General features: G+C 44.5%; 1 protein-coding gene across 1 annotated transcript in view; it reads right to left on the bottom strand.

Annotated features, from left to right (window-relative positions):
* LOC134574843 (gastrula zinc finger protein XlCGF48.2-like) overlaps positions 1 to 27,107 on the bottom strand; it is a 39,991-nt gene extending 12,884 nt beyond the window's left edge. The window contains exons 1-2 of the mRNA XM_063433901.1: positions 25,424 to 27,107; positions 68 to 138 (exon numbers count right to left, since the gene is read on the bottom strand). Coding sequence (XP_063289971.1) covers positions 68 to 138; positions 25,424 to 27,100 — 1,748 coding nt within the window. The 5' untranslated portion in view covers positions 27,101 to 27,107. The remainder of the gene's footprint in view (positions 1 to 67; positions 139 to 25,423) is intronic.
* Positions 27,108 to 27,901: the final 794 nt, after the last annotated feature.

Genomic DNA, 27,901 nt, shown 5'->3' with positions numbered 1-27,901 from the left:
CTATATGCCAGTAATACTGATAATCACACTACATCCTACCAACCACAACAACAAAACGGCATCTCACCCCTTCATAAGGCGGTACACGGGATTCCAGAGACTGTCAATCAATGCCTGGCAGCTTGCGGGAGGAGCTGACTCCGGTTTAATATTTAAAGAGCTCTCTGCCCTCATCAAACATGGCCGCCGCGACTGTGACGTCACTGCTCAGCGCCCTGCTGATATACACCCCCTGTATATACTGTGTATATAATGTATGGGGTAAATATACACCCCCTGTATATACTGTGTATATAATGTATGGGGTAAATATACACCCCCTGTATATACTGTGTATATAATGTATGGGGGAAATATACACCCCCTGTATATACTGTGTATATAATGTATGGGGGGTAAATATACACCCCCTGTATATACTGTGTATATAATGTATGGGGGAAATATACACCCCCTGTATATACTGTGTATATAATGTATGGGGGGTAAATATAAACCCCCTGTATATACTGTGTATATAATGTATGGGGTAAATATACACCCCCTGTATATACTGTGTATATAATGTATGGGGTAAATATACACCCCCTGTATATACTGTGTATATAATGTATGGGGTAAATATACACCCCCTGTATATACTGTGTATATAATGTATGGGGTAAATATACACCCCCCTGTATATACTGTGTATATAATGTATGGGGGTAAATATACACCCCCTGTATATACTGTGTATATAATGTATGGGGTAAATATACACCCCCTGTATATACTGTGTATATAATGTATGGGGTAAATATACACCCCCCTGTATATACTGTGTATATAATGTATGGGGGTAAATATACACCCCCTGTATATACTGTGTATATAATGTATGGGGTAAATATACACCCCCTGTATATACTGTGTATATAATGTATGGGGTAAATATACACCCCCTGTATATACTGTGTATATAATGTATGGGGTAAATATACACCCCCTGTATATACTGTGTATATAATGTATGGGGTAAATATACACCCCCTGTATATACTGTGTATATAATGTATGGGGTAAATATACACCCCCTGTATATACTGTGTATATAATGTATGGGGGTAAATATACACCCCCTGTATATACTGTGTATATAATGTATGGGGGTAAATATACACCCCCTGTATATACTGTGTATATAATGTATGGGGTAAATATACACCCCCTGTATATACTGTGTATATAATGTATGGGGTAAATATACACCCCCTGTATATACTGTGTATATAATGTATGGGGGGTAAATATACACCCCCTGTATATACTGTGTATATAATGTATGGGGGGTAAATATACACCCCCTGTATATACTGTGTATATAATGTATGGGGGTAAATATACACCCCCTGTATATACTGTGTATATAATGTATGGGGGGTAAATATACACCCCCTGTATATACTGTGTATATAATGTATGGGGGTAAATATACACCCCCTGTATATACTGTGTATATAATGTATGGGGGTAAATATACACCCCCTGTATATACTGTGTATATAATGTATGGGGGTAAATATACACCCCCTGTATATACTGTGTATATAATGTATGGGGGTAAATATACACCCCCTGTATATACTGTGTATATAATGTATGGGGGTAAATATACACCCCCTGTATATACTGTGTATATAATGTATGGGGGGTAAATATACACCCCCTGTATATACTGTGTATATAATGTATGGGGGTAAATATACACCCCCTGTATATACTGTGTATATAATGTATGGGGGTAAATATACACCCCCTGTATATACTGTGTATATAATGTATGGGGGTAAATATACACCCCCTGTATATACTGTGTATATAATGTATGGGGGTAAATATACACCCCCTGTATATACTGTGTATATAATGTATGGGGGTAAATATACACCCCCTGTATATACTGTGTATATAATGTATGGGGGGTAAATATACACCCCCTGTATATACTGTGTATATAATGTATGGGGTAAATATACACCCCCTGTATATACTGTGTATATAATGTATGGGGGTAAATATACACCCCCTGTATATACTGTGTATATAATGTATGGGGGGTAAATATACACCCCCTGTATATACTGTGTATATAATGTATGGGGTAAATATACACCCCCTGTATATACTGTGTATATAATGTATGGGGGGTAAATATACACCCCCTGTATATACTGTGTATATAATGTATGGGGTAAATATACACCCCCTGTATATACTGTGTATATAATGTATGGGGGTAAATATACACCCCCTGTATATACTGTGTATATAATGTATGGGGGGTAAATATACACCCCCTGTATATACTGTGTATATAATGTATGGGGTAAATATACACCCCCTGTATATACTGTGTATATAATGTATGGGGTAAATATACACCCCCTGTATATACTGTGTATATAATGTATGGGGGTAAATATACACCGCCTGTATATACTGTGTATATAATGTATGGGGGTAAATATACACCGCCTGTATATACTGTGTATATAATGTATGGGGGTAAATATACACCCCCTGTATATACTGTGTATATAATCTATGGGGTAAATATACACCCCCTGTATATACTGTGTATATAATCTATGGGGTAAATATACACCCCCTGTATATACTGTGTATATAATGTATGGGGGTAAATATACACCCCCTGTATATACTGTGTATATAATGTATGGGGGTAAATATACACCGCCTGTATATACTGTGTATATAATGTATGGGGGTAAATATACACCGCCTGTATATACTGTGTATATAATCTATGGGGTAAATATACACCCCCTGTATATACTGTGTATATAATGTATGGGGTAAATATACACCCCCTGTATATAATGTATGGGGTAAATATACACCCCCTGTATATACTGTGTATATAATGTATGGGGTAAATATACACCCCCTGTATATAATGTATGGGGTAAATATACACCCCCTGTATATACTGTGTATATAATGTATGGGGTAAATATACACCCCCTGTATATACTGTGTATATAATGTATGGGGTAAATATACACCCCCTGTATATACTGTGTATATAATGTATGGGGTAAATATACACCCCCTGTATATAATGTATGGGGTAAATATACACCCCCTGTATATACTGTGTATATAATGTATGGGGTAAATATACACCCCCTGTATATACTGTGTATATAATGTATGGGGTAAATATACACCCCATGTATATAATGTATGGGGTAAATATACACCCCCTGTATATACTGTGTATATAATGTATGGGGTAAATATACACCCCCTGTATATAATGTATGGGGTAAATATACACCCCCTGTATATACTGTGTATATAATGTATGGGGTAAATATACACCCCCTGTATATACTGTGTATATAATGTATGGGGTAAATATACACCCCATGTATATAATGTATGGGGTAAATATACACCCCCTGTATATACTGTGTATATAATGTATGGGGTAAATATACACCCCCTGTATATACTGTGTATATAATGTATGGGGTAAATATACACCCCCTGTATATACTGTGTATATAATGTATGGGGTAGATATACACCCCCTGTATATACTGTGTATATAATGTATGGGGTAAATATACACCCCCTGTATATACTGTGTATATAATGTATGGGGGTAAATATACTCCCCTGTATATACTGTGTATATAATGTATGGGGTAAATATACACCCCCTGTATATACTGTGTATATAATGTATGGGGTGAATATACACCCCCTGTATATACTGTGTATATAATGTATGGGGTAAATATACACCCCCTGTATATACTGTGTATATCATGTATGGGATAAATATACACCCCTGTATATACTGTGTATATAATGTATGGGGTAAATATACACCCCCTTTATTTACTGTGTATATAATGTATGGGGTAAATATACACCCCCTTTATTTACTGTGTATATAATGTATGGGGTAAATATACACCCCCTGTATATACTGTGTATATAATGTATGGGGTAAATATACACCCCCTGTATATACTGTGTATATAATGTATGGGGTAAATATACACCCCCTGTATATACTGTGTATATAATGTATGGGGGTAAATATACACCCCCTGTATATACTGTGTATATAATGTATGGGGGTAAATATACCCCGCTGTATATACTGTGTATTTAATGTATGGGGTAAATATACACCCCCTGTATATACTGTGTATATAATGTATGGGGTGAATATACACCCCCTGTATATACTGTGTATATAATGTATGGGGGTAAATATACACCCCCTGTATATAGTGTGTATATAATGTATGGGGGTAAATATACAGCCCCTGTATATAGTGTGTGTATATAATGTATGGGGGTAAATATACAGCCCCTGTATATAGTGTGTGTATATAATGTATGGGATAAATATACACCCCCTGTATATACTGTGTATAATGTATGGGGGTAAATATACACCCCCTGTATATACTGTGTATATAATGTATGGGGGTAAATATACACCCCCTGTATATACTGTGTATATAATGTATGGGGGTAAATATACATCCCCTGTATATAGTGTGTGTATATAATGTATGGGGGTAAATATACACCCCCTGTATATAGTGTGTGTATATAATGTATGGTGGTAAAAAGACGGTCCCTGTATATACAGTGTGTAGCGGAGCTCCGATACCACGACTAGGTATCTCCGCTGTTCTTTCCTCGAAGCTGTAAGAAGCGCAGTAATGCTCCACCTGTTCAATAGTTCCTTTCCCTCGAACGCCATTCTCCTAACTGGTCGGAAAGTTGAACGGGCAGCGGTACAAATTTCCCGGGTGTTCGCAGGGTCACGTAGCCGACATACAGTTCCATACACCCGACGACCATGTAACTGCTACCTGTGTTCGGGAGACAAAATGGCCACACAGGGAAAGCACTTGAGCTAATTGCTCATTTGTGGTTAACAGCCAGGGATGGTCGTGATTATGGGTTTGTAACAAGGGGACCACATAGAGTTTGTTCGGGAATTGAACAGATGGTGTACGGCCAGCTGAACAAAGGGAATTAGGTCGGTTAAAGCGAATCCATTCCACTACAGCAATGAATGATCCATGTGAACATGTTGAAGCCCTACCAAGAGCGGAGGGGATGGGAGCGATCTGCGCCCCTGCCTCTGAGGCATTTCCCTACCAAACCTCCTAGGGTACAAGAGTCAGACAGGTGAGTTAGACAAGGTCAAGTTGGGAGAGCGGATGAGCCCTCAGGAGCGTACCCAGGTACTACAGTTGCTAGGGTAGAAGTAAGCCATCTTCTCGAACGTGCCCAGGTATACTCCTTTGGCCACTCACCGCGTAGAGACACCAGGTCAGCTCCCACTATGCCAAATCCCTTTCCGAATCACCGAATCGGTTAGGGAGAGCAGGGCCGCCACCATTGTCACGTGTAGCGGCAGTACTGCCGCCGGTGCAGTTGCACCAGGGCCCACGCGCTTAGGGCCACCCAATGGGCCCTATATCTTCAGGGGCCCGGTCAGCGCTGTGGCTGTGTTATAGCACGACCGGGCCCCTTTAAAAAAAACAAATAAACAAATGCAGCTGCAGCGCAAGTGCTGCTGGAAGGAAGTAGTCACTTCCTTCCAGCTCACACCTCGCGGGAGGAGAGCCAGCGTGGACTTGGAAAAAGGGGGAGCGCCACGTCGACTCCCATCAGACCCAGCCACCCTCCTGCAAAGAAAAGGTAAGAATGTATGTGTCTGTATGTGTCAGGGTGGCGGTCCGGTGCCCGGGACCCAGACACTGTCCGGGCGGCGGTGCAGGACCGGGACCCAGTATGCCTGATGTTCAGAGTAGGAGTCACAGCGTGGAGGTGGATTAGCAGGGTCTGGTGCAGGGTAACCGCACGCCCCCTGGTGTTGATGCACCAGCGTTTGTGCAGCCACATGAATCAGCTTCAGCGGATACCAGGAACTAGGAGCAAGGAAATTAAGCAGACCTCCCAGGAGCTGAATAGGGAGGCTCTGCAGCAAGATTGTATCCAGTACTAGAAACAAGGCAAGACTAGAGATAGGCACCAAGCATGAAAACAAGACAGAACTAGTAGAACCCAGAACCAGAGAAGGATAGTAAGCTAAACCCAGAACATGTACACAAGACATGAGGAAAACATGAACATAACATGGGCATGACTGGACAGGACTGGACATGGACTGGGTATACAAACTAAAACAAGACAAGTTAACATAGGCAAAACAAGAGGAGAAATAACTAAGTACTACATATGGAAATCATGGGGGTTTAGTCACACTATATGATCATACATTGCATAAGCCTGCCAACAACGCCAATGTACCCCATATCTGGCAGGTCCTACACTGCCTAATGTATGCTAAAACAACCAAAAGACATATATAGCACTTACCTGCAAGAAAGGGCAGAAGCCTTAAAGGGAAACTCCAGTGCCAGAAAAACGATCCATTTTTCTGGCACTGGAGGGTCCCTCTCCCTCTCACCCACCAATCCCAGGTTAGTGAAGGGGGGAAAACCCCTTCAGTCACTTACCTGGGACAGCGGCGATGTCCCTCGCCGCTGTCTCCGCCTCCGCGACGCTCCTCCTAGTGATTACGTCGGCCGGTGGGCGAGACTAATCTTGCTCACCGGCCGAGGGGACCTAATGCGCATGCGCGGAAATTCCGCGCATGCGCATTACGTCTCCCCATAGGAAAGCATTGAAAAATCATTTCAATGCTTTCCAATGGGGTTTTGAGCGACGCTGGAGGTCCTCACACAGCGTGAGGACGTCCAGCGACGCTCTAGCACAGGAAACCTGTGCTAGAACCCAGGAAGTGACCCGTAGTGGCTGTCTAATAGACAGCCACTAGAGGTGGAGTTAACCCTGCAATGTAAATATTGCAGTTTATGAAAAACTGCAATAATTACACTTGCAGGGTTAAGGGTAGTGGGAGTTGGCACCCAGACCACTCCAATGAGCAGAAGTGGTCTGGGTGCCTGGAGTGTCCCTTTAAGGAGCTGCCTGCAGGAACACTGAAACAGAGTGAAAGATGGAAAACAAACGGGTGTGGCAAATAAAACAAACATTTAAATGAAACCTGGAGACTGGGAATCCCAGGGATGGATTACAGGAATGAACCCAGAAATCCCAGCATAAAGAAAACCAGACACAGACTAGAAAACCAAAAAACCAAGAAATACTAAACAAGAATTGTAACAAGAGTACTGGATACCAGAAGCTAAGGCCAGACATCTCCACAGAACAGAGCAGGAAGTGACAGTATCCTTATGCATGTGTGTCTGTATGTATGTTAGTATGTGTCTGTCTGTCACTATGTATGCCTGTGTGTATGTCTCAGTATGTGTGTGTCAGTATGTTTGCCTATATGCGTGTATGTCTGTTTCAGTATCTGTGTGTGTGTGTATCGGTGTCCTTTTGTATCAGTGCGTGTGTTTGTGTCTGTGTGTGTATTCCTGTGGGCTGGATTTGGAGGCGGTCCCTGTGGGCCCAGACCCTGAGCTAAGTTTGGGGCACCGAAATTTCTGGTGGCAGCCCTGAGGGAGAGTATGCGAAAGGAGATCCAGGAGATGATCCAACTGGGGTTACTTAGTCATCCAACAGCCCCTGGGCCTCCTAAGTAGTCCTAGTACTGAAACGGGACCACACGACCTGTTTCTGTGTGAACTACCAAGGTTAAATGTTAAGACTGTGCCGGACGCCTACCTTATGCTTATCCATTTTTGTCTCCCGAACACAGGCAGCGGTACATGGTCATTGACCAACCTCTTTGATATGTTGCCAACAGATATATAACTTGGTAACTTCCAAATAACCTACAAGGTAATATCTATATTTGTCAATTTAGAAATCAGCCTTTGGCCAAAAATTCGACCCACAAACGATGTGATATAAGACGATCTCTCAGGGTACTCAAGTCACTCACCACACGAATCCATTAAGAAACAACACCCGAACAGACCCCACAGAGGGTCACTGAGCAAATAGTGGGGAGCAGCCCTCAAGGCAAACAAACGAACAGGGGAACCACCGATAGCTAGAACCTCCTGATCAGTAGACCCTACAGGCACGGGCGACCAATCGTACCATGTGGTTTGACACAAACGCGATTTCTATTTGCATATGTATACAATTTGTAATCTGTACCATAACATGTTTGTAACCTTGGTTGACCGTACTCACATCACCCATGTCGAATACAAATAAAGAATTACAAAAAAAAAAAAAAAAGAAATCAGCCTTTGGGAGAGATCAGCTTCTGATCTATTTGTGTTTTTTTTTAGATACATGAGATTTATAATTTATAATCTACTGCCATGCTTTCTGGCAGCATATTAATCTCTCTTTTTCCTACTAATTAGAATATTTTGAAATCGGAAGCATCAATAAGATTATGTATATATATTAGACAGTGATATTAACTGTGACGGATAGGTTCTCTAAAATGGCGCACTTTATTCCGCTTAGGAAACTGCCTTCTGCGATTCAGCTTGCTCAGGTGTTTGCCAAGGAAGTGTTCCGCTTGCATGGGGTACCTCAGGATATAGTATCTGACAGGGGCCCTCAATTTGTCTCTCGGTTTTGATGGGGCTTTTGTGCTGAGATGGGGGTCTCCTTGTCGTTTAATTCCTCCTATCACCCGCAATCTAATGGTGCAGCCGAACGTGCTAATCAGTCTGTGGAATTGTATTTGCGCTGCTTCACTAATGCGCACCAGGATGACTGGTCTCGCCTCCTTCCGTGGGCTGAATTTGCCAGGAATACGGTGTCTCATTCGTCTACTGGCTTAAGTCCTTTTGAGGTTGCTTATGGGTTTCGGTCTTCCGTCCTTCCCGGTGCGTTCTCCGACAAGGGAATGCCCGCTTTGGACCAGCACCTCTCCTCTTGGCGGAAGATGTGGGATCAGGTCCATGTTGCGCTGTCTCGTTCAGCAGCTGCTCAGAAGAAGTTTGCTGATCGCCGTAGGGGTGCGGCCCCTTCCTATGTTCCGGGTGATAGGGTATGGTTGTCCTCCAGGAACCTCCGCCTCAGGGTTCCCTCGATGAAGTTCGCTCCCAGGTTCCTTGGTCCCTACAAGGTGTTACGTAGGGTTAACCCCGTTTCCTACTCCCTGGACTTGCCCTCTTCCATGCGCATTCCGAACACGTTTCACGTTTCGCTTTTGAAGCTCTTGCTTTGCAACTGGTTCTCTCGTCCCCTCGGGCGGCCTGTTTCCCCTCGCGCTGTCCCCAGTGACGTGTATGAAGTGGCTGCCCTTCTCGACTCTCGTGTTTCTAGGGGTCGGCTGCAATATCTGGTGGATTGGAAGGGGTACGGCCCTGAGGAGCGGTCTTGGGTTTCGTGCTCTGATCTGCACGCTCCCTCTTTGGTCCGCTCCTTTCATGCCCGGTTTCCTTTGAAGCCTTCTGCTTCCCACCCTCTGGGCGGTCTTCGAGGGGGGGTAATGTCAGGATCCTGCAGGCGGCTGCGAGGGGAGGCTGCAGTCCGCTCGCGGCACTCACCCTCCAGCCGTCCGCAGTCCCCTTCTCCACGTGGGCTCGGCGAGCGGCATCCCTCCACCCTCGGATGCCGCCCGCGTCTTCCTCCACGTCCCCCAGCGGCAGCATGCATGACGCTGCACGCTGGGAGACCGCCCAAGATATGTCACGCCGGGGTCAGTCACCTGACCCGGCATTAAAGGCACAGTGCCTCAATCACACTGGGAGGTTTAGATATCAGAATTAACCTGTGGGTTTAAATACTTACCTTTCCTGTTCCTCCCTGCCCTGTTGTGGTCTTTGCTTTATAGTATTGATTCTGAACGTGTGCTTTCTGGTTACGTACTCTCTGGCTTGTTATACTGACTTTGTGACTTTCTCCTACCCTTTGACCTCGGCTTGTTTCTTGTTATTCTGTTTTCTGGTTCCCCTTACTCGGCTTGTCTCCTGACTATTCTGTGTGTGCTTAGCCCGGCCACTCTTAGGTCCGGTACTGCACACTTTCTGTGTGTGTGTCTGTGTGTGTGTTAGCGTGTTGGGTTCCCCGAATCGTGACAGTAACTATCTTTAACCTTTTGATATGTAAATAATAGACACATCATTTGGTCACTTCCATTCCAAATAATGTACAAGGAAATATCCATATCTGTCCACCTAGAAATCAGCCTTTGGGCTGTGTATTTTTGTGGCTATTTGGAGATATTGGAAGTATATCTGGAAGAGACTAGCTTTTGATTTACTTGCGGATATTTAGATATAGAGATACACAATTTATAATTTACTGCCATACTGCCTGGCAGCATATTAATCTCTCTCTTTTTCCTTTTAATTGGAATATCTATAAATCAGAAGCACTAATAAGATTATGTATTACCAAGAAGGGTTATATTCATACATACATATATCTTTTTTTTTTTTTTTTATTCTTTATTTTGGTTGTGCACAGATTGAATAAACAGCCGGTGTGTGCCACAACAGCGACATCCGGTAGAGTAGGTAAACAGTGGTATAACATGTTATGGCATTAGATATACAGGCACATTTTTTATATTATTTGAAAACAGTAGTGCAGGATCACGTTTGATTTTAACTATGATAACATATTACACATGTCATGGAAAAAACGATACAGAAGTAATATATGCTGGGAACTTGACTTGTGCTTGAGAGTGTACATAGAGTGTTAAATAATAATAAGGGAAAATTAACTGGACAACGATATTCATGACTAGCACATATGTGTTAATGATTAGGGCAACTGAACATTGGATCGCTGGAGTTAGGCACAGTGTTAAGAGGACATACAGACAGGTCTAACTACAGGCTGAGTGAACCTATTGTGACATACTGAGTTAGTTGCAGTGTGGTTCAGGCTAAGACGAGTCGTCTATAGAACATTCTACAGTGTAAAACAATATACTTGTCGCTACGAACACAAGGTTACCTCGCTAGTTATATGAGCAGGCTGGAACATTTCTAGGATAACATACAAGGCAAGATATATTTCTGCAAGGACTTAGGGACGTGGTTGGTCTAACTGCTGAGTGTGTGTTAATTGTTGAGGTGCTAGCTAGACTGGATTCTGCTGAGCTATTATGCTTATGCATATTTTAACTACCTGTTGGGTATGCATATTATGCATATTTTAACTACCTGTTGGGTACTTGAAAGGTGATAATGTTGGTGGTACACATAGGCAGTAACCTTACAACATGTGATTTAGTATGTTGGCAGGCATGTCAGCAGGGTCAATGCAAAGGACATTGCTAGAATGGTAATTGCGGTCAGAGTATGCAAATCCAGAACAAGTGAGGGGGTTTTCCTCTAATGTGCCTCTGAAAGTCTGTCGTTTGGTGTGGGTACCGCAAGTGTCCTTTGCGTGGTGCAGGCATTTCTGTAGGCTGCTCAGCCGATGCCCTGTGATGGGAGGCGGCAGGGGTACAAGTGCCATATGTCCTCGCCTGCTAGCGCTGCAGAGGTTAAAATCCTGAGTTGCTTGTCCCACCGGACCCGTTCTGGGACCCGTGCGTGGTCGTCACTGCTCCCGCGAGCGGGAGCTCTGGAGATGGTGTGTGCCGCTTGGAGAGGAGGTTTCTTCTGTTGTGGTCTTGGAACGTGTCCCAGGGTCTTTTTCCTCTGGGCCTTCCGCCCAGGATGCTTGAAGCCAGCTCTGGGCAGTTTTGGGCGTGAGCGGGTGCTCGGTGAGTTGGCTGTCTGTCTCCCCTGCTGCATAGCGACGGGGACCCTAGGTTTGCCGCTTGTCTGCTGGGGGGGGGCAGGAGGGTCAGAAGGTTTGTTCTCCCTCCTCTGCTCCCTGGAAGTCTGTGCTCCTCTGTCCTGCAGCATCCGCCAGAAATTGTCGAGCAGCTTGTCTAGTCGTTCCTCGAGTGTCGCTTGTGGGCCTTGTGTCGCCAGAGCAGGTGCATCCGCCGCCATCTTACTTTCAGCGTTGGAGCTGAAATGGCTGGAGTATACGGTGCCTCGCTTTGCCCGGGGGCAGTTGCTGGTGCCGGGATATCCCTCACCGGCAGGGGGGGAGAGGAGGGCTCGTGGGTGGTCCTCCGCTGCGGTAGCGTTTGCTTCCTGGGTGCTCCGAGCTGGGTGATCGGCCGCCTCACCCGCGCCCCTGCCTCCACCCAGGCCGCAAAACAGGCTGGTTGTCGCTGTAGTAGGCCCCGATGATTCAGCTCGCGTTCCCGGCGGCTCAGCGTGTTGTGAGTCGGCTCTTTGCGATCTCCCTTGCATCCCCTACCTGGGTGGTGCAATTTAGGGGGATCTTGTAGCTCGAGAGTCGGGTTTATTCAGTTTAACTTAGGGTTTCAGACGGGAGCTCATGCTTCACGCGTTCGATCAGCTCCACAGCCAGGCTCCGCCCCCCATACATATATATTTTTTGAGTATATTATAATAGATGGTGTTTTGATATCTATAGAGCCAGACACAATAAAGCTCACATATATACGGTAGATACCAGAAACCCATACACTTAACTACTCCTCCATATGTGTGTATATTGTGGAGCATTTTTGAATTTTTCACTTCTATTACCCTTTCAATTTTAATTACTCTATTTCTATCATTTAATAGTGATCGTTTTTGACATTCCATTTATTTTTGAACATAGGCTTTTGTGTATTTATACCGAATATTCGACTATAATCGGGCTATTTTTCATTTTCCAGACTACACAACTTGTCACATTTGTCTGTACATTGTGACAAGTATAGTGTGTGTTTATTTGTTTATTAGTTTTTCTGTATATTTTGTATGGAGGCCCCATGCTCGGGGTCTGTGCATAAGACACTGTGTTTGAGCTGAATAAACTAGTTGTACTCCCAGAACTGTGTGTTGTCCGGTTACTGGGGAGGGATAGAGCTATTCACATTTCAGCAACTCGTTCCAGACTTCCTGTTTTCATGGATCTAGTGGAGGAGAGTCCTGGTCAGGACTAGCGCTCGGCTACAAATATTACATGAGATCTCATAGTGGAATGAACAGTGGAGCATCAAACATTGTGTAAACAAATAGTTGGCTTTTCAGGAACGTTGTTTGAGGACACATAAATATTTTTGGATACAAAGAAGTGAGAATGACAAGTGGAGGTGATGCAGGTCAGCATAGAGGAGGGAAAGTAACAATTTGGTGAAAAGTGAGAAACTAGTGGGTTATGGTATGGCGGGAATGGTGATGGCACAGAAGTAAAATCACGTTATTTATGGTCGGTTTACTTTGCAGGATGAGTGAGGACTTGGAATGGTGCTGTCAGTGAGGTAAGAGGACATGTGGGTAGAGTCCAGGTCTGTAAGATGGAATAAAGACATGGCTGTCATCTAGAAAAGAAACCGTAATAAATGCATTGGTTGTAGAAGAGGAGGAAGTCCGATATAATGGAAGCTTAGTGATGGTAAACAGTGGTGTTTTCCGTTTTAGTCGCTGTTAATGTGGATGGTCATGTCTGGACTAGCTAAGCTACAGTAGACCTTTGGGCACCAAGAGAGCCCTTTTCTTGTCAAATCCTTCAGACAGTGGGGGGATTGCACCCATCACCCGTAAAATGAGCTGTTTACATTGCTTAGAGTGTGGCTTTCATTTTATGTGCCCATATTGGACCAGTATAATTTTTTTATATTCTAGATTCTTTAGTCTTAGTTATAGTGTTCTATACACAAAAACAGGTGCTCTCTGTATTAATCTAACACCAATAAGATCCTAGGGTAATACTAACTCTTAGTTGCCACAGCCACAACTTATGTACAGAAATTGATAGTTCTCACTAAACTCCCTGAATTCTATTTCCAGATGGTGTTTCCAGGAATACCTGTATCATTTAAGAACAGCATGTGACAGTAAATAGGATCTGGCCAGTCAGATTCTCTCTGGCCGTAGAAGGCATTAGCCTCATGGAACCAGACATATTACTGAGCTCCAACGCCTTACTAGCTCTGCAATGAGACTCAAGTAAGTGCTTGCACAAATGTTTACCAGCCACGAAAGGTGTGGACAGGGAGAGGAGCAAGCCCCTAACTCCCAACAGCCCCAGCCAACAGAAGCCACCCTCCTGCACCCAAAAGCTAGCAAACAAGAGGGTGGCTAAAATTTTGATCTGTATGTGTTTTTGGTGTGTCTGTATCTGTATGTATGTATTATTTGTATCTGTATGTTTGTCAGGGTATGTATCTGTGTCTGTTTGCGTGTCAGTGTGTGTATCTATGTGTCTGTATGTGTGTGTATCTATGTGTCTGTATCTGTATGTGTATGTGTGTCAGTGTGTGTGTATCTAATTGTCTGTATCTGTATTTGTGTCAGTGTGTGTGTATCTATGTGTCTGTATCTGTATTTGTGTCAGTGTGTGTATCTATGTGTCTGTATCTGTATTTGTGTCAGTGTGTGTATCTATGTGTCTGTATCTGTATTTGTGTCAGTGTGTGTATCTATGTGTCTGTATCTGTATTTGTGTCAGTGTGTGTATCTATGTGTCTGTATCTGTATTTGTGTCAGTGTGTGTGTATCTATGTGTCTGTATCTGTATTTGTGTCAGTGTGTGTATCTATGTGTCTGTATCTGTATTTGTGTCAGTGTGTGTGTATCTATGTGTCTGTATTTGTGTCAGTGTGTGTATCTATGTGTCTGTATCTGTATTTGTGTCAGTGTGTGTATCTATGTGTCTGTATCTGTATTTGTGTCAGTGTGTGTATCTATGTGTCTGTATCTGTATTTGTGTCAGTGTGTGTATCTATGTGTCTGTATCTGTATTTGTGTCAGTGTGTGTATCTATGTGTCTGTATCTGTATTTGTGTCAGTGTGTGTATCTATGTGTCTGTATCTGTATTTGTGTCAATGTGTGTGTATCTATGTGTCTGTATCTGTATTTGTGTCAGTGTGTGTATCTATGTGTCTGTATTTGTGTCAGTGTGTGTGTATCTATGTGTCTGTATCTGTATTTGTGTCAGTGTGTGTATCTATGTGTCTGTATTTGTGTCAGTGTGTGTATCTATGTGTCTGTATTTGTGTCAGTGTGTGTATCTATGTGTCTGTATTTGTGTCAGTGTGTGTATCTATGTGTCTGTATCTGTATTTGTGTCAGTGTGTGTATCTATGTGTCTGTATCTGTATTTGTGGCAGTGTGTGTATCTATGTGTCTGTATCTGTATTTGTGTCAGTGTGTGTATCTATGTGTCTGTATCTGTATTTGTGGCAGTGTGTGTATCTATGTGTCTGTATCTGTATGTGAGTCAGTGTGTGTATCCGTGTGACTGTGCAATTCAATGTTTGTCAGTGTTTGTATTTGTGTGTCTGTACATCTGTGTATGTGTGTGTTCATATATTCTGAATTATCCTTATAAATCCACAATGCCAGCATTTCACTTGTGCCACAAAAACCAAGTACATATGTGAATAATTTTATGATTCTTTGAATAGAGTAGAATAAAATAAAAATAACTCCTGGTAATCTCAACTTCTAACATGTAGATTTTATTTGTACAAAATGGATCAATTTTAATGGAGTGGTAGCAATCCAGTGTAATAGCACATGGAGTCACAACGACAAAGGCCAGATTGTCTCTGAGAGCCCAGCTTGCACAGGCCCTAACTTGCTTTAAATATCTCTCAGCTCAGTTTTAGATAATTTCAGCAGAAGCAAAGATAGGGCTTTAAAAAAAATGTTTTTTTATAGATATCTATAAAAAATCTATTTAGTATCCAGCTCTGAAAAAAAGGGCTATGTTAAGACACTCCCAGCTTAAATGAGTGAACCCACCGTTTAGTTGATCTTCCCCCTTTAGAGACACAGGCGCTGTTGCGGTAGACCTCCAAACTCCCGAACGGAGTATAAGGGAATGTGTTAAACTACCAAACGGAGAATCAGCCGAACTCCTTCCACAGCTAGAACAGGTGAAATAATACTTCCAAGTAGCAATCCCCCCAAACACGAGACCAAGCTCCGTCTTGAGGGTAAAGCAGGAATCTGCTTTAATGAGGGCTACCTGCCCGGTACTTATGCAGGTCTCCCACCTGGTGGACACTCCCCTAGGGCACCAGATGGAAGACTGGGACACATAACGTACAGTAGCCAATCACAGTGGCTCGTGTTTAAACACTCCCCTTTGCACAAGTAAATCCCTCCTATCTATCCTGGAGATAATTGGGGAGAAATCCAATTATCTCCAGGGATAGAGGCAAACCGCCATTTTACATGGTACATTAAAAATACATAAAAATACATAACTGTAAAAATACCGAATACATTTGATTTGTGTAACGTATCCCCAGATAGCCTGGATCTGAGCGCACATTACTACCGAATAGCGCTCAGACCCAATGCACACAGTTCAATCGCCATGGAGTCAAAGTCTTTCACATGGTTCTTTCGGTATACGATTGACTCCATGGGATGGCTATCTGGGTTAAGTCCATTTGTATCATCAAAAGTCCCGAACAGACCGGCGTTTGTATGCCTGATGATAAGAAGGGCGGTCGGCAGTTTCAGCGGTGTTCAGTAGAAAGAGTGTCCGTTTAGAGTTCCATAAGTTCTTCGTCGAACACCGCTGTTCATTTGCGTGTTTAAAATGTCCGGCGCCTTGTGGTCGTCGTTTGTATGCCGACCATCCTGCATACGTTTAAAATGAAGAGGTGTCTGCGGTTAACCACCACGTTCTAAATGGGGCCAAGAGGTTAACCAGTAGCACACTTCTCTTCTGGGTGGCCGTCCGTTCGGTAGTTTTATTCGGTATAACTTGCAATAAACGAACAGGGACATACGGGCAGGTAATTCCACGAAAGTAGATAAAACAGACGAACCAGCAATTAGTATTTAGACAGATGGATCTGTCACAGGTTATTTAAAAGTAATAGGTCGGGGGGCGGGGCCGGACCGCCGAGCTGGCTGGTCGCATGGCGGACCAGCTCCTGCAGCCTGAGGCGAAACTACACAGCAACCTACCGATTTTTGGCACTAAATTGACCGGCGACGTCGGCCCCCACCGGGCGGAGTACCCTGGAACCAGGGTGAGGCTGGCCCGACGGGCTTCAGTCCCCTGGAGGAGGAAGCCGACCTGACTCCATAGCGGCCTACTCCAGAGGCGAGCAGGGCGGACGGCCGCTGCCCTGCCGCACACCATCCGGCGCTCAGAGTCAGACCTACGGGGGAACCGGCCCCGAACCCCCCCCCTATGGACCGGGGGGGTGATCCCGGTCGACACCCTCGGGACCCGACCACCAACAGGTCCGCCGAGCGAAGCAGCAGGGCCACTATAACCCGCGCTCCAGACATGGACGCCAAGATGGCGGAGGCCACGTGGGATGGAGCCCAGACCAGTACCTCTCCAAGCTGCTCATCCACAATGGCGGCTCGCCACAGGCACTCCTGTATCTTAGCAGGCCACCTACCCCAGCAGAGGCAGTACCCTCAGAGGCCGACCACGGGTCCCCGGTGCACCCTCACCCCTTCAAGCAAGGCAACATAGCGCCCCAGAGGGACAGTAGCGACCCCCAACTACCGCTGCACTAGGGGACACGCCAGCACAGGAAGAGGAAAATGTACACCGTCCCCATTGCCGCTATCAGAGAAACCATCGCAAGCAGAGTGGGCAAAGCAGAAGTCTCGCCCAGCACTACAGCCTGAGCGTCCTGACACCACACACCAGCAGCTGCAGAGGGGAGACAGACCCCGTCCACCTGAAGAGGGACTTGGACTAAATGAAAGATTTACCTTTCGCCACCTTCCCCTCAGGAACTTTATGCCACCAAAGCCTGAGACAGAATGCCTGGTGCTATACCCCATCACGATGCCTGCCTATAGACCACACCGCAATTATGAACACCCAGCTTATGGATCTCACCAGCTTGTCTCTAAATGTCTGCCACCTATTGAAATCATAAATGCATGTTTAAATGATGTTTAACCTGACAAAGGACACATGCAGGACTAGAATAGGCACACTTAGTTTACCTAGGCAACGCGACTTCACTAGAGACGGACATAACACTCCACACGTGACCCACCTGTTTATTCACTTTATGACTGGACTGGTCGGACCACCTGTAACTGCTCACTACCACATAGAACATGCACGCCATACTAAAGCACAATTAAGCGAAAAAAGCAAGACTGCACCTAGGGCCCGAGGTTTAAGCGACGAAATCCAACACATTCACCAACCCTAAGCTATTGTAATCAGACGACTGAAGTATACATTATAGAAGACCAGCATGCACCCAGCTTGGTTTTGCTATTCTTATTTTAAGCTTTGTTTGACCCTCGTACGATAATCGACCTAATAAGGCATTAATGACGGAATAGCGAGTTCATATCTTATCAAAAAAAAAATGTGCAGAAACCCTCATGCCATATATGTAAATCCACAATGTTTATGCCTTTGAAAATGCTGTTGTGGCATTGATTAATGCTATGTTATTCCTTGCACAAAGAAAATAAAGAATTTAAAAGTAATAGGTCTGGTTATAAGATCAGAGGAAATATCATTTCTGGAGACATTGTAAACCTCCCTTACTGCTGAGCCATTCCGAGTATCTGGAGGGTTCCTTCTCTCATCTTTCCATCGTGACTGAACAAGCTTTGCTGCCACGTAGACCAGTGTATAACTACTCCAGTGCCAGACAAATCTAGCTGTTAGGGTAATATCTCCAGCCCAGTCCAAGGATGATTGTCTCTGGATTGAACAGTACTTATAGAGTAAGTAGCATATTCAGTGTAAGTACAAATGAGCTTTTCATTTAAATACTTTTTCTGATCTTTCAATTCACCCTTTCTCAATATACGAGATAATATTACAACTGTCCAACTCTGGGACACGATGTTGCGTTCCACTTTGTTTCTGTCCCCACCGTGCTCAGGCTGAGCACTTGGAGGGACACCAAGCTCTGAGCACATTCCTTCACCCTCTCGGCCTACATCATCACGTTTCCCCAATTCTAGGAAAATATATATAAATTTTTTTTAAATTCTTTATTTTTATTTGTGCATGCATTAACAACAAGCGTGCAGAGCCACGATGGCTGCTACATGCATTTTCATAGCTTAACAATACGTGGCAGTTAAACAGCACATTTTTTATAACATGAAGAGAGCAGGCTGTGGAACATTATTGGCTAATAGGTCTGATTTTATGCAAGTACAAATACATCTGGGCTTGCTATCTTAATATGTTACTCAGGATACTAGATGTCCACAATGAGTTAAATGCTTGTCATATGCTGATAAGGATAAACAAAACAGTGCTAGGGGACTTGTCAGGCCTACATGAGATTAGGTGAATTAGAAATGGTGTTCGTTTGCTGAGTGTTATTATCAAGACAATGGGATAATAACATCTCTGAGTCCTGTAGGCGTTAGAGAGAGGTAATCCTGGGACTGAGAATTACAAAGAGTCATTACATTGCTGGAGATAATCTTGTTGTGTGTTAGCAGGGAACATTTTAACTAGTTGTCACCTTATACCACAGATGAGCGATAACAGGGGGTTCACATCAGCGTGTCCCCAAAATTTTCCGGTCCTTTCCGTCTTGATGCCTTGAGTGGTCAGTGCTGTCTAGGTGGGTTCTGCATCGTTCTGTCTCGTGGTAGGTGCTATTGCCATCATTTCCATGAAATTGCGGCTTGATCCCAGTTGCAGCTTCCAGAAGCTTTATTGCTTTGTAATAGGCTGGTAGGACAATAGTGGGTGCTCTTTCTTCAGCTTTGTTGGCTATCTCACTTGTGTATCAGCGATAGCTCGATCTCTGTTGGCAGCTCACGCACATGGCCGGCGGCCATCTTGTGGGTTGTCGCCTGGTTGATGTTGGGTGGTTGTTTGGGCCCAGGTCGGTATGCTGGACAATGCCCCTGCAGGGGAGGGGGGGGGGGCGAGACGCCGGCCGGAGACCCAATGATTCAGCTCGTGCCTCACTGTGCCAATTTCCCCCTGGCCTGCCCTTGGTGTCATCATGACCTGGTGAGGTGGGGGGCGCGTGGCCATGTGTAGCGTCTCCCCTCTCAGAGCTAGGAGCTAGGTACAATCCCCCAACCTGTTATCTAACTGCTAGGTATATGTATATAGTTTTTTTTGGTTAGGGATAGTGGTCTTGCCATCTGGGGTGTGGGTGGGAGTAAGGGTACATATAGATCCCCATATGGTCCCCGAGTCCACCATTGCTGTAAAAGCATGTCCTGCATCCCATTCCCCTACCCCAAAGCGATTGGGTTCCCTCCCAAGCTTGCTATCCGTATGGCATACCCCCTTTTGATTGCTGGGAGCGTTGTGCAGTCAGTCCCCTTCCTCAAGCGGCCCCCCACCCCCTTCCCCCCCTCCCTAATCCCTGCATGTAGGATTCGTGATCATGTGTCCCCATGTATAGTACTCACGGTCCGTCGTGCCCTTTTGGTGTTGTGGAGGTCCCCCTTCTTCCGCCAAGGCAGTGCGGCTTGTTGTGGGTTTAGATCTTGCGTCTTGCTTGACCGCGGCGCCAATCTCAGTGGCGTTGTGGTTGGGGCCTGTGCAGGCCTGGGTCGCGTCCTTGCGGCTGCTGGGGTCCGTTTGCTTGTTGGAGGAACGACCTCGCCAGCCAATTGGGAACCGTAACCGGTGGGAGTCCCAGGGTGCGCAGGAATTCAGGAACATCATCGGGTTTCCTCACCACCAGAGAATCTGGGCCGTGGCGGGCTGATAGTGAGAAGGGGTACCTCCAGCTGTATTGTATGCCGGCATGTTGCATGGCTGTGGTGACTGGGCGCAGGGCTCGTCTGGCCACCAATGTGTAGTGGGATAGGTCTTGATAAATGTCTAGAGTTTGGCCCTCCAGGCGGATGGTGCCCATGCGTCGTGCTGTGTAATATTTCTTCCTTTAATTGAAAGTTGTCCAGGCAGCACACAATATCTCTGGGTTGCTCTTCCAGTGCGGGTGGGGGCCTCAGTGCTCGGTGGGCCCTGACTAGGCCCAGTCTGGGCATATTTTGGTTTCCCAGTACCTGGCTGGAGATCTGTCTCAGGAGCTCTGGGACATTTTCAGCTAGGCCTCCATATCTCATTCCGCGGTTAGGTTAGGTGGTTAGGTGGGCTATGTCTGCCTCATAGCTTGTCACTGTGGTGTTAGTTTGCTTGAGGTCCGTGCGGAGCGCCCTGGTTTCTGCCTCCGCCACTAACATCCTTGCCTCCACGTTTGTCAGGTCTGTCCTGAGTTGGGCCACTTCCTCCCGGACCACGTGGCCCAGGCGGTCGGAAAGGGCCTCAAAGTCAGACTTGGTGAGCAGATTGGGCAGTATCGCCCTCCACTCACCGTCCGGCGGTAGCTGAGGTTCTGACAGCAGGGACGGTGACAATGAGAATCTAGCCGGGGTGGAGGGAGTGGAGTCCCGGGTCAGGCTGGCGGCCTCCGTCTCGTGCTGCGGTGTCATGTCGCGGGTCGTGGCGTGTAGGAAGGACCTTATTGATTGTTCGCCTCCCGGTCCCGCCGGTCTTGGGGTGCCGCTGGCTTCTGCCTGTCTCTTGCGACCCATTAGGGTTTTTTTCCGTTGGGTGAGGTGAGCGATTTAATCGTCCTGATAGCGGGTGCCTCGTGGAGCTCAGTGATTAAGCGGCCATGTTCTGCCAGACACGCCCCCCAATTAGATAATTTGTAACTTTAATCAGAGCGGTTTCCGTGAAGTTGAAGGGGGCGGAATCCAGACGGAAGAGGATCAAGGAGAGAGTTGAGAATTGAGGCAGCAAGTCAGACGGGTAAAGACAAGTCTTTCCAGATGCTTTGAGAAAAAAGGGAGCAGGGTTATAAAACCTGCCACCACCGGGAAAATGTAAAATGGGGAGTCCTTGGTCCAGATTAGATGAAAAATTGACAAAACACAATTTAACCAAAAATGTCTATGAAATCACAGTACTATATCCATGTCAATTCAGTAATGTAAGTCTTATACCAGACAAAGGCAGAACTTAATAAAGGAACATTTATTATGAAAAATATTTGTTACAGTGCATACAAATAAAAACATTACAAAAAAATTACACAACACAAACAAAAGAAAATATTAACAGAAAACCTTAATACTAACGTACTAGCGAAGTACCAGTATTTCTGTCTTAAGAGAGCTTTTGGTAAGGAAATGGCAATCCACTGCAAATTTAATTTGGCTCTCAAAATGGATTACAATTTTTTTTGGTTTCATCTGAGATTCTATACACTTTTTGGCTCATCTCGTGTTTTTGGGTGGCACTCCTGAGGAGGGGCCGTGGGTGGAGCAGGAATATTGTTTTCCAAAGACACTGATAGTCTAATATACCAAAAGATTTATATGACCATATCTTATATATCCTTTGGTATATCAGACTATCAATGTCTATGTAGTTTGTTTGTGGGTTATCCCCACTAGAGGTCTTTCCAGTACGTCATCTACTCCCTTAAGGGATTTTTTTTCATGGTGATATTGTATTCCAAACCTGGCTGAAAATGTACAGTGCTACCTATTTATGTACAGATACTCCTAATCTCTTTGTAACCATACCAGATCATCTTAGTGAATCCAGACAATTCATTTGTGACAAACATGCTATATATATCATATATAATGAACTCAAAAGAAAATTACGTCTAAAATCACTTCCAGAACTTGACATGAATGACTCTTCGTTTAACATGTAATATATATCGCAAGAGTGATGTTTCTCAAGCTCTTTCTGACATCATGGGCCATATATGATAAGTAATAAAGAGCACCTAACCAAACAACCAGATACCTGCTGTAAATTTCTCCAAACAGCAAAATAAAACATGTCTTAGTTGCTGGCCATTTCAGACGATTTTCCTAAAGTCACCAACAAAATGTAACCCACCATTCTCGAGATACAGTTCACCTCATTTTGCCTTTAAAGCTGACTAAGTTGCTAGTTAATTATGACAAAGTACAGGAGCTCCAAGCAGGAGCTTCTGGTTCTCAATACCACAAGTAAGAGGCAGGTAGCAGCACTCTAGGTCAGACGTCAAATGGTTTGTCAACTTACGTAAGGGGACCTCAAGGGAACTCGTGACACCATAGCCACTACAGTGCTCTGGAGTATTTAAGGTGCTTGGAGTGTTTTCCTAAATGAATTTTTGAATGATGAATGAATATGCCACTGCACAGTAATGTGACTGATGATTTAGGTTCGGTTTATTCTCTAAGCTCTAAATTTAAAAGCAGCTAATCAGGAGAAATTCTCCAACTATCTTATAGGCACAGTTTGCCTATTTTAACTAAAGTTTTGCTATTTAGATTTTAGTTCACTGCCATTCAGCGGTTAGTGGGCAACGAATCTCTTCTGGGCAACTAAACGCCAAGTAGTTCTGTAGGCAACATAAGCATTTCAACTGATTGAAGTGGTTATTGTATCTCACGTTCGTGTGTGCGAGGTCCCCCATCATAATGACTCGGCCTCCAATTACAATATGGCAGAGGTGGAGCAAGGTTTCAGTGTTAAGGTGATGCTCTCAGCCCATCCACTTGGTATGGTGTGAATTAGAGCATGCCTCCACCATTTTATGATCGAAGCTTAGGTTGCAAGGGACTGAGCATGTCTGCTTAACAGTGAGAAAGCCATTTAGAACTGATACGGGGCTCTGTACATACAGCCTTCAAGTACCGTAACCCAGGATTCTTGGAAAGGATAATGATCCGAGGCAGCTAATAGTTTCAGCTGCAACTAAGTGAGTCTAAGTGAGCATCCTCTGATGCTCGCCTTCAAGATTTCTCGAGGGCTGCACCGTTCCTGTGGAACTCGCTTCCCTCCTCCATTAGATGCTCACCCAGTCTCCACTCCTTCAAAAAAAAACCCACTTCTTCATAAAAGCTTATCAATTAAACTCTTAATAGCTCCCAACTGATTCCTCTTCTGCAACTGTCACTAGTCTAATACTATCCTTACCTTTTTGTGTCAGTTTACCCCACTCCCTTTAGCAGTGGCGTACACACAACCCATGGGGCCCCGGTGCGAAAACTAACCCGTGGCCCCCCCCCCCCGTACCCCCGCGCTTACTCTGCGCGGGCCAGGGCCACAACACATGGCGGCGGGCACCTGGTCGCAGGGCTGCGACTCCTGCGACCGTGGTATGTACGCCAGTGCATTCAGATACACATACATTTAAAGGACCACTACAGACACCCAGATCACATCAACTCAATGAAGTGGTCTGGGTGCCAGGTCCCTCTAGTTTTAACCCTGCAGCTGAAAACATAGCAGTTTCAGAGAAACTGTTATGTTTCACTGAGGGTTAATCCAGCCTCTAGTGGCTGTCTCATTGACAGCCGCTAGAGGAGCTTCCACGATTCTCACTGTGAAAATCACAGTGAGAAGACGCTGAACGTCCATAGGAAAGCATTGAGTAATGCTTTCCTATGGGCGGTTTGAATGCGCGCTCGGCGCTTACCGCGCATGCGCATTCGGAGCTGAGAGACGGATCGGGACGGAGGGATCCCCAGTGCCAACAAACGCATACACACTGGCTAACAGACACACACACACACACTCTCACGAACAGACGCATACACATTAGCTAACAGACACACACATTTACTGACAGACACACTCAGTGACAGACATACATACTCACTTACAAAACACAAACTCACTAACAGACACCAAACACACTCACTAACAGATGCACACAAACTAACATACTCAGTAACACACACACAGTAACACACTCACTGACACAAAAACTAACACTAACACACACACTCTAACACTAACACACACTAACACACTCTAACACACACACACGTTTTTAACAAAAATATGTAATCCCCCAGCCTCCCTACCTTTGGGAGTGCTGAGGGGATTTCCTGGGGTCCAGTGGTGGGCGGCCGGTCACCGGGCAGGCTGGCTGGCGAGGGAGCACTCTCCCCTGAGTGCTCCCTATTCAGCTCCCTCGCGTACTAATGCCGGAGCCAGAATATGACGTCATCTTCCGGCATCAGTGCGGTGCGAGCGAGGGAGGGAGCACTCTCCCCTGAGGGCTCTCTGCCCAGCTCCCTCACTCGCCCGCCAGCCGGGTGACACCAGGGCCAGCCTCGGGGGGCCCTGAGGTGGCCAGCTCCTGGGTACATACCGGGTGGCAGGGCGGCCGGGCCCCCTGGTGGGCCGGGCCCGGTCGCAACCGCGACCCCTGCGACCCCGGTATGTACGCCACTGCCCTCTAGCATGTAAACTCATTAAGCAGGGCCCTCAACCCCTCTGTTCCTGTGTGTCTAACTTGTCTGGTTACAACTACATGTCTGTTCGTCCACCCTTTGTAAAGCGCTGCGGAATTTGATGGCGCTATATAAATAACATAATAATAATAATAATAATAATGTATTAAAACAAATTAGTATGCTTACTCAGAATATAAATTGACCTCTGTTTTGTGCATGTTTGTTTACATATTATTTTACACATTTGCCCCAGTTATAAAAGTTGAATAGCGTCTCTCACATGTAAGACTTGATGCGTAGCGAGAGCAGAACGTTGCGTGAAGCACTTCCCACATTTTGAACACAAGAATGGTTTTTCTCCTGTGTGAATTCGTTTATGTGTAACAAGAGCTGTTCGACCTGTAAAACATTTCCCACATTCGGAACAAGAAAATGGTTTCTCTCCATTGTGAGTCCTCTGGTGTGCAACTAGAGAGAATTTCCGAGTAAAACATTTCCCACATTCAGAACATCTGAATGGCTTCTCTCCTGTGTGGATCCTCTGATGGGTAACAAGATTTGTACTCTTCGTAAATCTTTTTCCACATTCAGTGCATGAAAATGGTTTCTCTCCGGTATGAATTCTCTGATGCGCAAAAAGTGCAGAGCTCTGAGTAAACCGTTTTCCACATTTAGAGCAGGAGAATGGTTTATCACCTTTATGAATTCTTATATGTGTGCCAAGATTTGATTTACAAGTGAAACATTTTCCACATTCTGGACATGAAAATGGTTTCTTCCGCTTAGGCACATTGTTATTATTATTGTTACTATATTCATTGTTCTGCATCGGGGTTAATCTATTTGTTTCTTGAATGTGATTACCTTCATTATAGAATCCGTTGGCATGTGTGGATTTACTTCCCGTTGATGCATATTCTGTAGCAATACAACCATCTATGAAATCCCTTTTCACAGATGAATTTGCCTCTGAATCTATCAAGTTATTTGCTATGGGTGTAATATCTTCTTCTTCCTGTGAGATTAGTTCATCCTTTATAACACGGAGTGTGTATCCTGTGTGTGTGGGTTCCGGGGGTTCAGAACTGTCTGTGCAAATATCTTTTCTACGTAAAAAGGATTCTTCCTTGATTGGAGGTTTACATTCTGCGGGTGTATAGGTATTAACATTTGTTATACGTCCACCTTCACACACAGGTGATTCCTCCTTAATATAAGTAGATGGATATTCTATCTTTGCACATCCTGTGGCTGTATTAATGTCAGTGTCTGATAGACTTCCTTCGTCACACAAGGCTGGTTCCTCCTTGATCGGAATAGATGGATATTCAATGTGTGCACATCCTGTGGCTGTATTAATGTCAGTGTCTGATAGACTTCCTTCGTCACACGAGGCTGGTTCCTCCTTGATCGGAATAGATGGATATTCTATCTGTGCACGTCCTGTGGCTGTATTAATGTCAGTGTCTGATAGACTTCCTTCGTCACACGAGGCTGGTTCCTCCTTGATCGGAATACATGGATATTGTATCTGTGCACGTCCTGTGGCTGTATTAATGTCAGTGTCTGATAGACTTCCTTCGTCACAAGAGGCTGGTTCCTCCTTGATCGGAATAGATGGATATTCTATCTGTGCACGTCCTGTGGCTGTATTAATGTCAGTGTCTGATAGACTTCCTTCGTCACACGAGGCTGGTTCCTCCTTGATCGGAATAGATGGATATTCGATGTGTGCACATCCTGTGAGTTTAGAAATGTTGGTGTTTGGGAAATGTTGTTCTTGAGAAGCAGATTCCCCTCCCTTGCAGGTTAAAGGGCAACCCAGTGTTGTCTTTGGTTTATTAAGAGTTAGATATATTTCCACTGGTTGATTTTTAACTCCGTATTCACTCACTACTGGCATGTGATATTCTTCATCTTTAATTGTGTTCATGGATTCATCTACAGAAAAAAAATACACTAAGATTATTAATGCTGTTTTGCCATAAAATTAATTTAGGAAATTAAGACACCAGGTCCTGCTGTAACCATGGTGTGAGCATATCCATCCATGTATGACAGACATCGAAAAATACTGTGTAACACATACGTACTGCTTGTTCTTCTTGTTGTTGTATTAGAGTGTCTGAAATGTTTAATATGTGACAGAACCTTGATTTTACTATTGGTCTTTAACCCTAACCTGGCATTATAATCAATTATGGGTCATTCTTCCTACCAAGCTGAGCAAATAGCTCCTATGTTCAGAAAAAGACACACATAGTTACATAGCTGAAAAGAGACTTGCGTCCATCAAGTTCAGCCTTCCTCCCGTATGTTGTTGCTGTTGATCCAAAAGAAGGCAAAAAAACCTAGTCTGAAGCACTTCCAATTTTGCATCAAACTAGGAAACAATTCCTTCTTGACCCCAAAATAGCAGTCAGATGTCTCCTTGGATCAAGCAGCTATTACCCCACTAATTAGAAATGATATCCCTGTATGTTATGTTTTTGCAAGTATTTATCCAATTGCAGTTTAAATATCTGTATGGACTCTGAAAAAACTACCCGTTCAGGCAGAAAATTCCATATCCTTATTGCTCTTACGGTAAAAAAAAACACTTTTCTTTGCCTTAGATGAAATCTCCTTTCTTCCAGTCTAAATGTGTGACCTCGTGTCCTATGTATAGCCCTGTTTAGGAAAAGATTTCCAGATAAAGGTTTGTACTGGCCCCGAATATATTTGTATAATGTTA

Source organism: Pelobates fuscus, chromosome 10 (genome assembly GCF_036172605.1).
Source record: "Pelobates fuscus isolate aPelFus1 chromosome 10, aPelFus1.pri, whole genome shotgun sequence".
In the NCBI taxonomy this organism is placed as follows: Eukaryota; Metazoa; Chordata; class Amphibia; order Anura; family Pelobatidae; genus Pelobates; species Pelobates fuscus.
The sequence above is the reverse complement of the archived record's forward strand: the minus strand, read 5'-3'. Positions and strand labels throughout refer to the sequence as shown.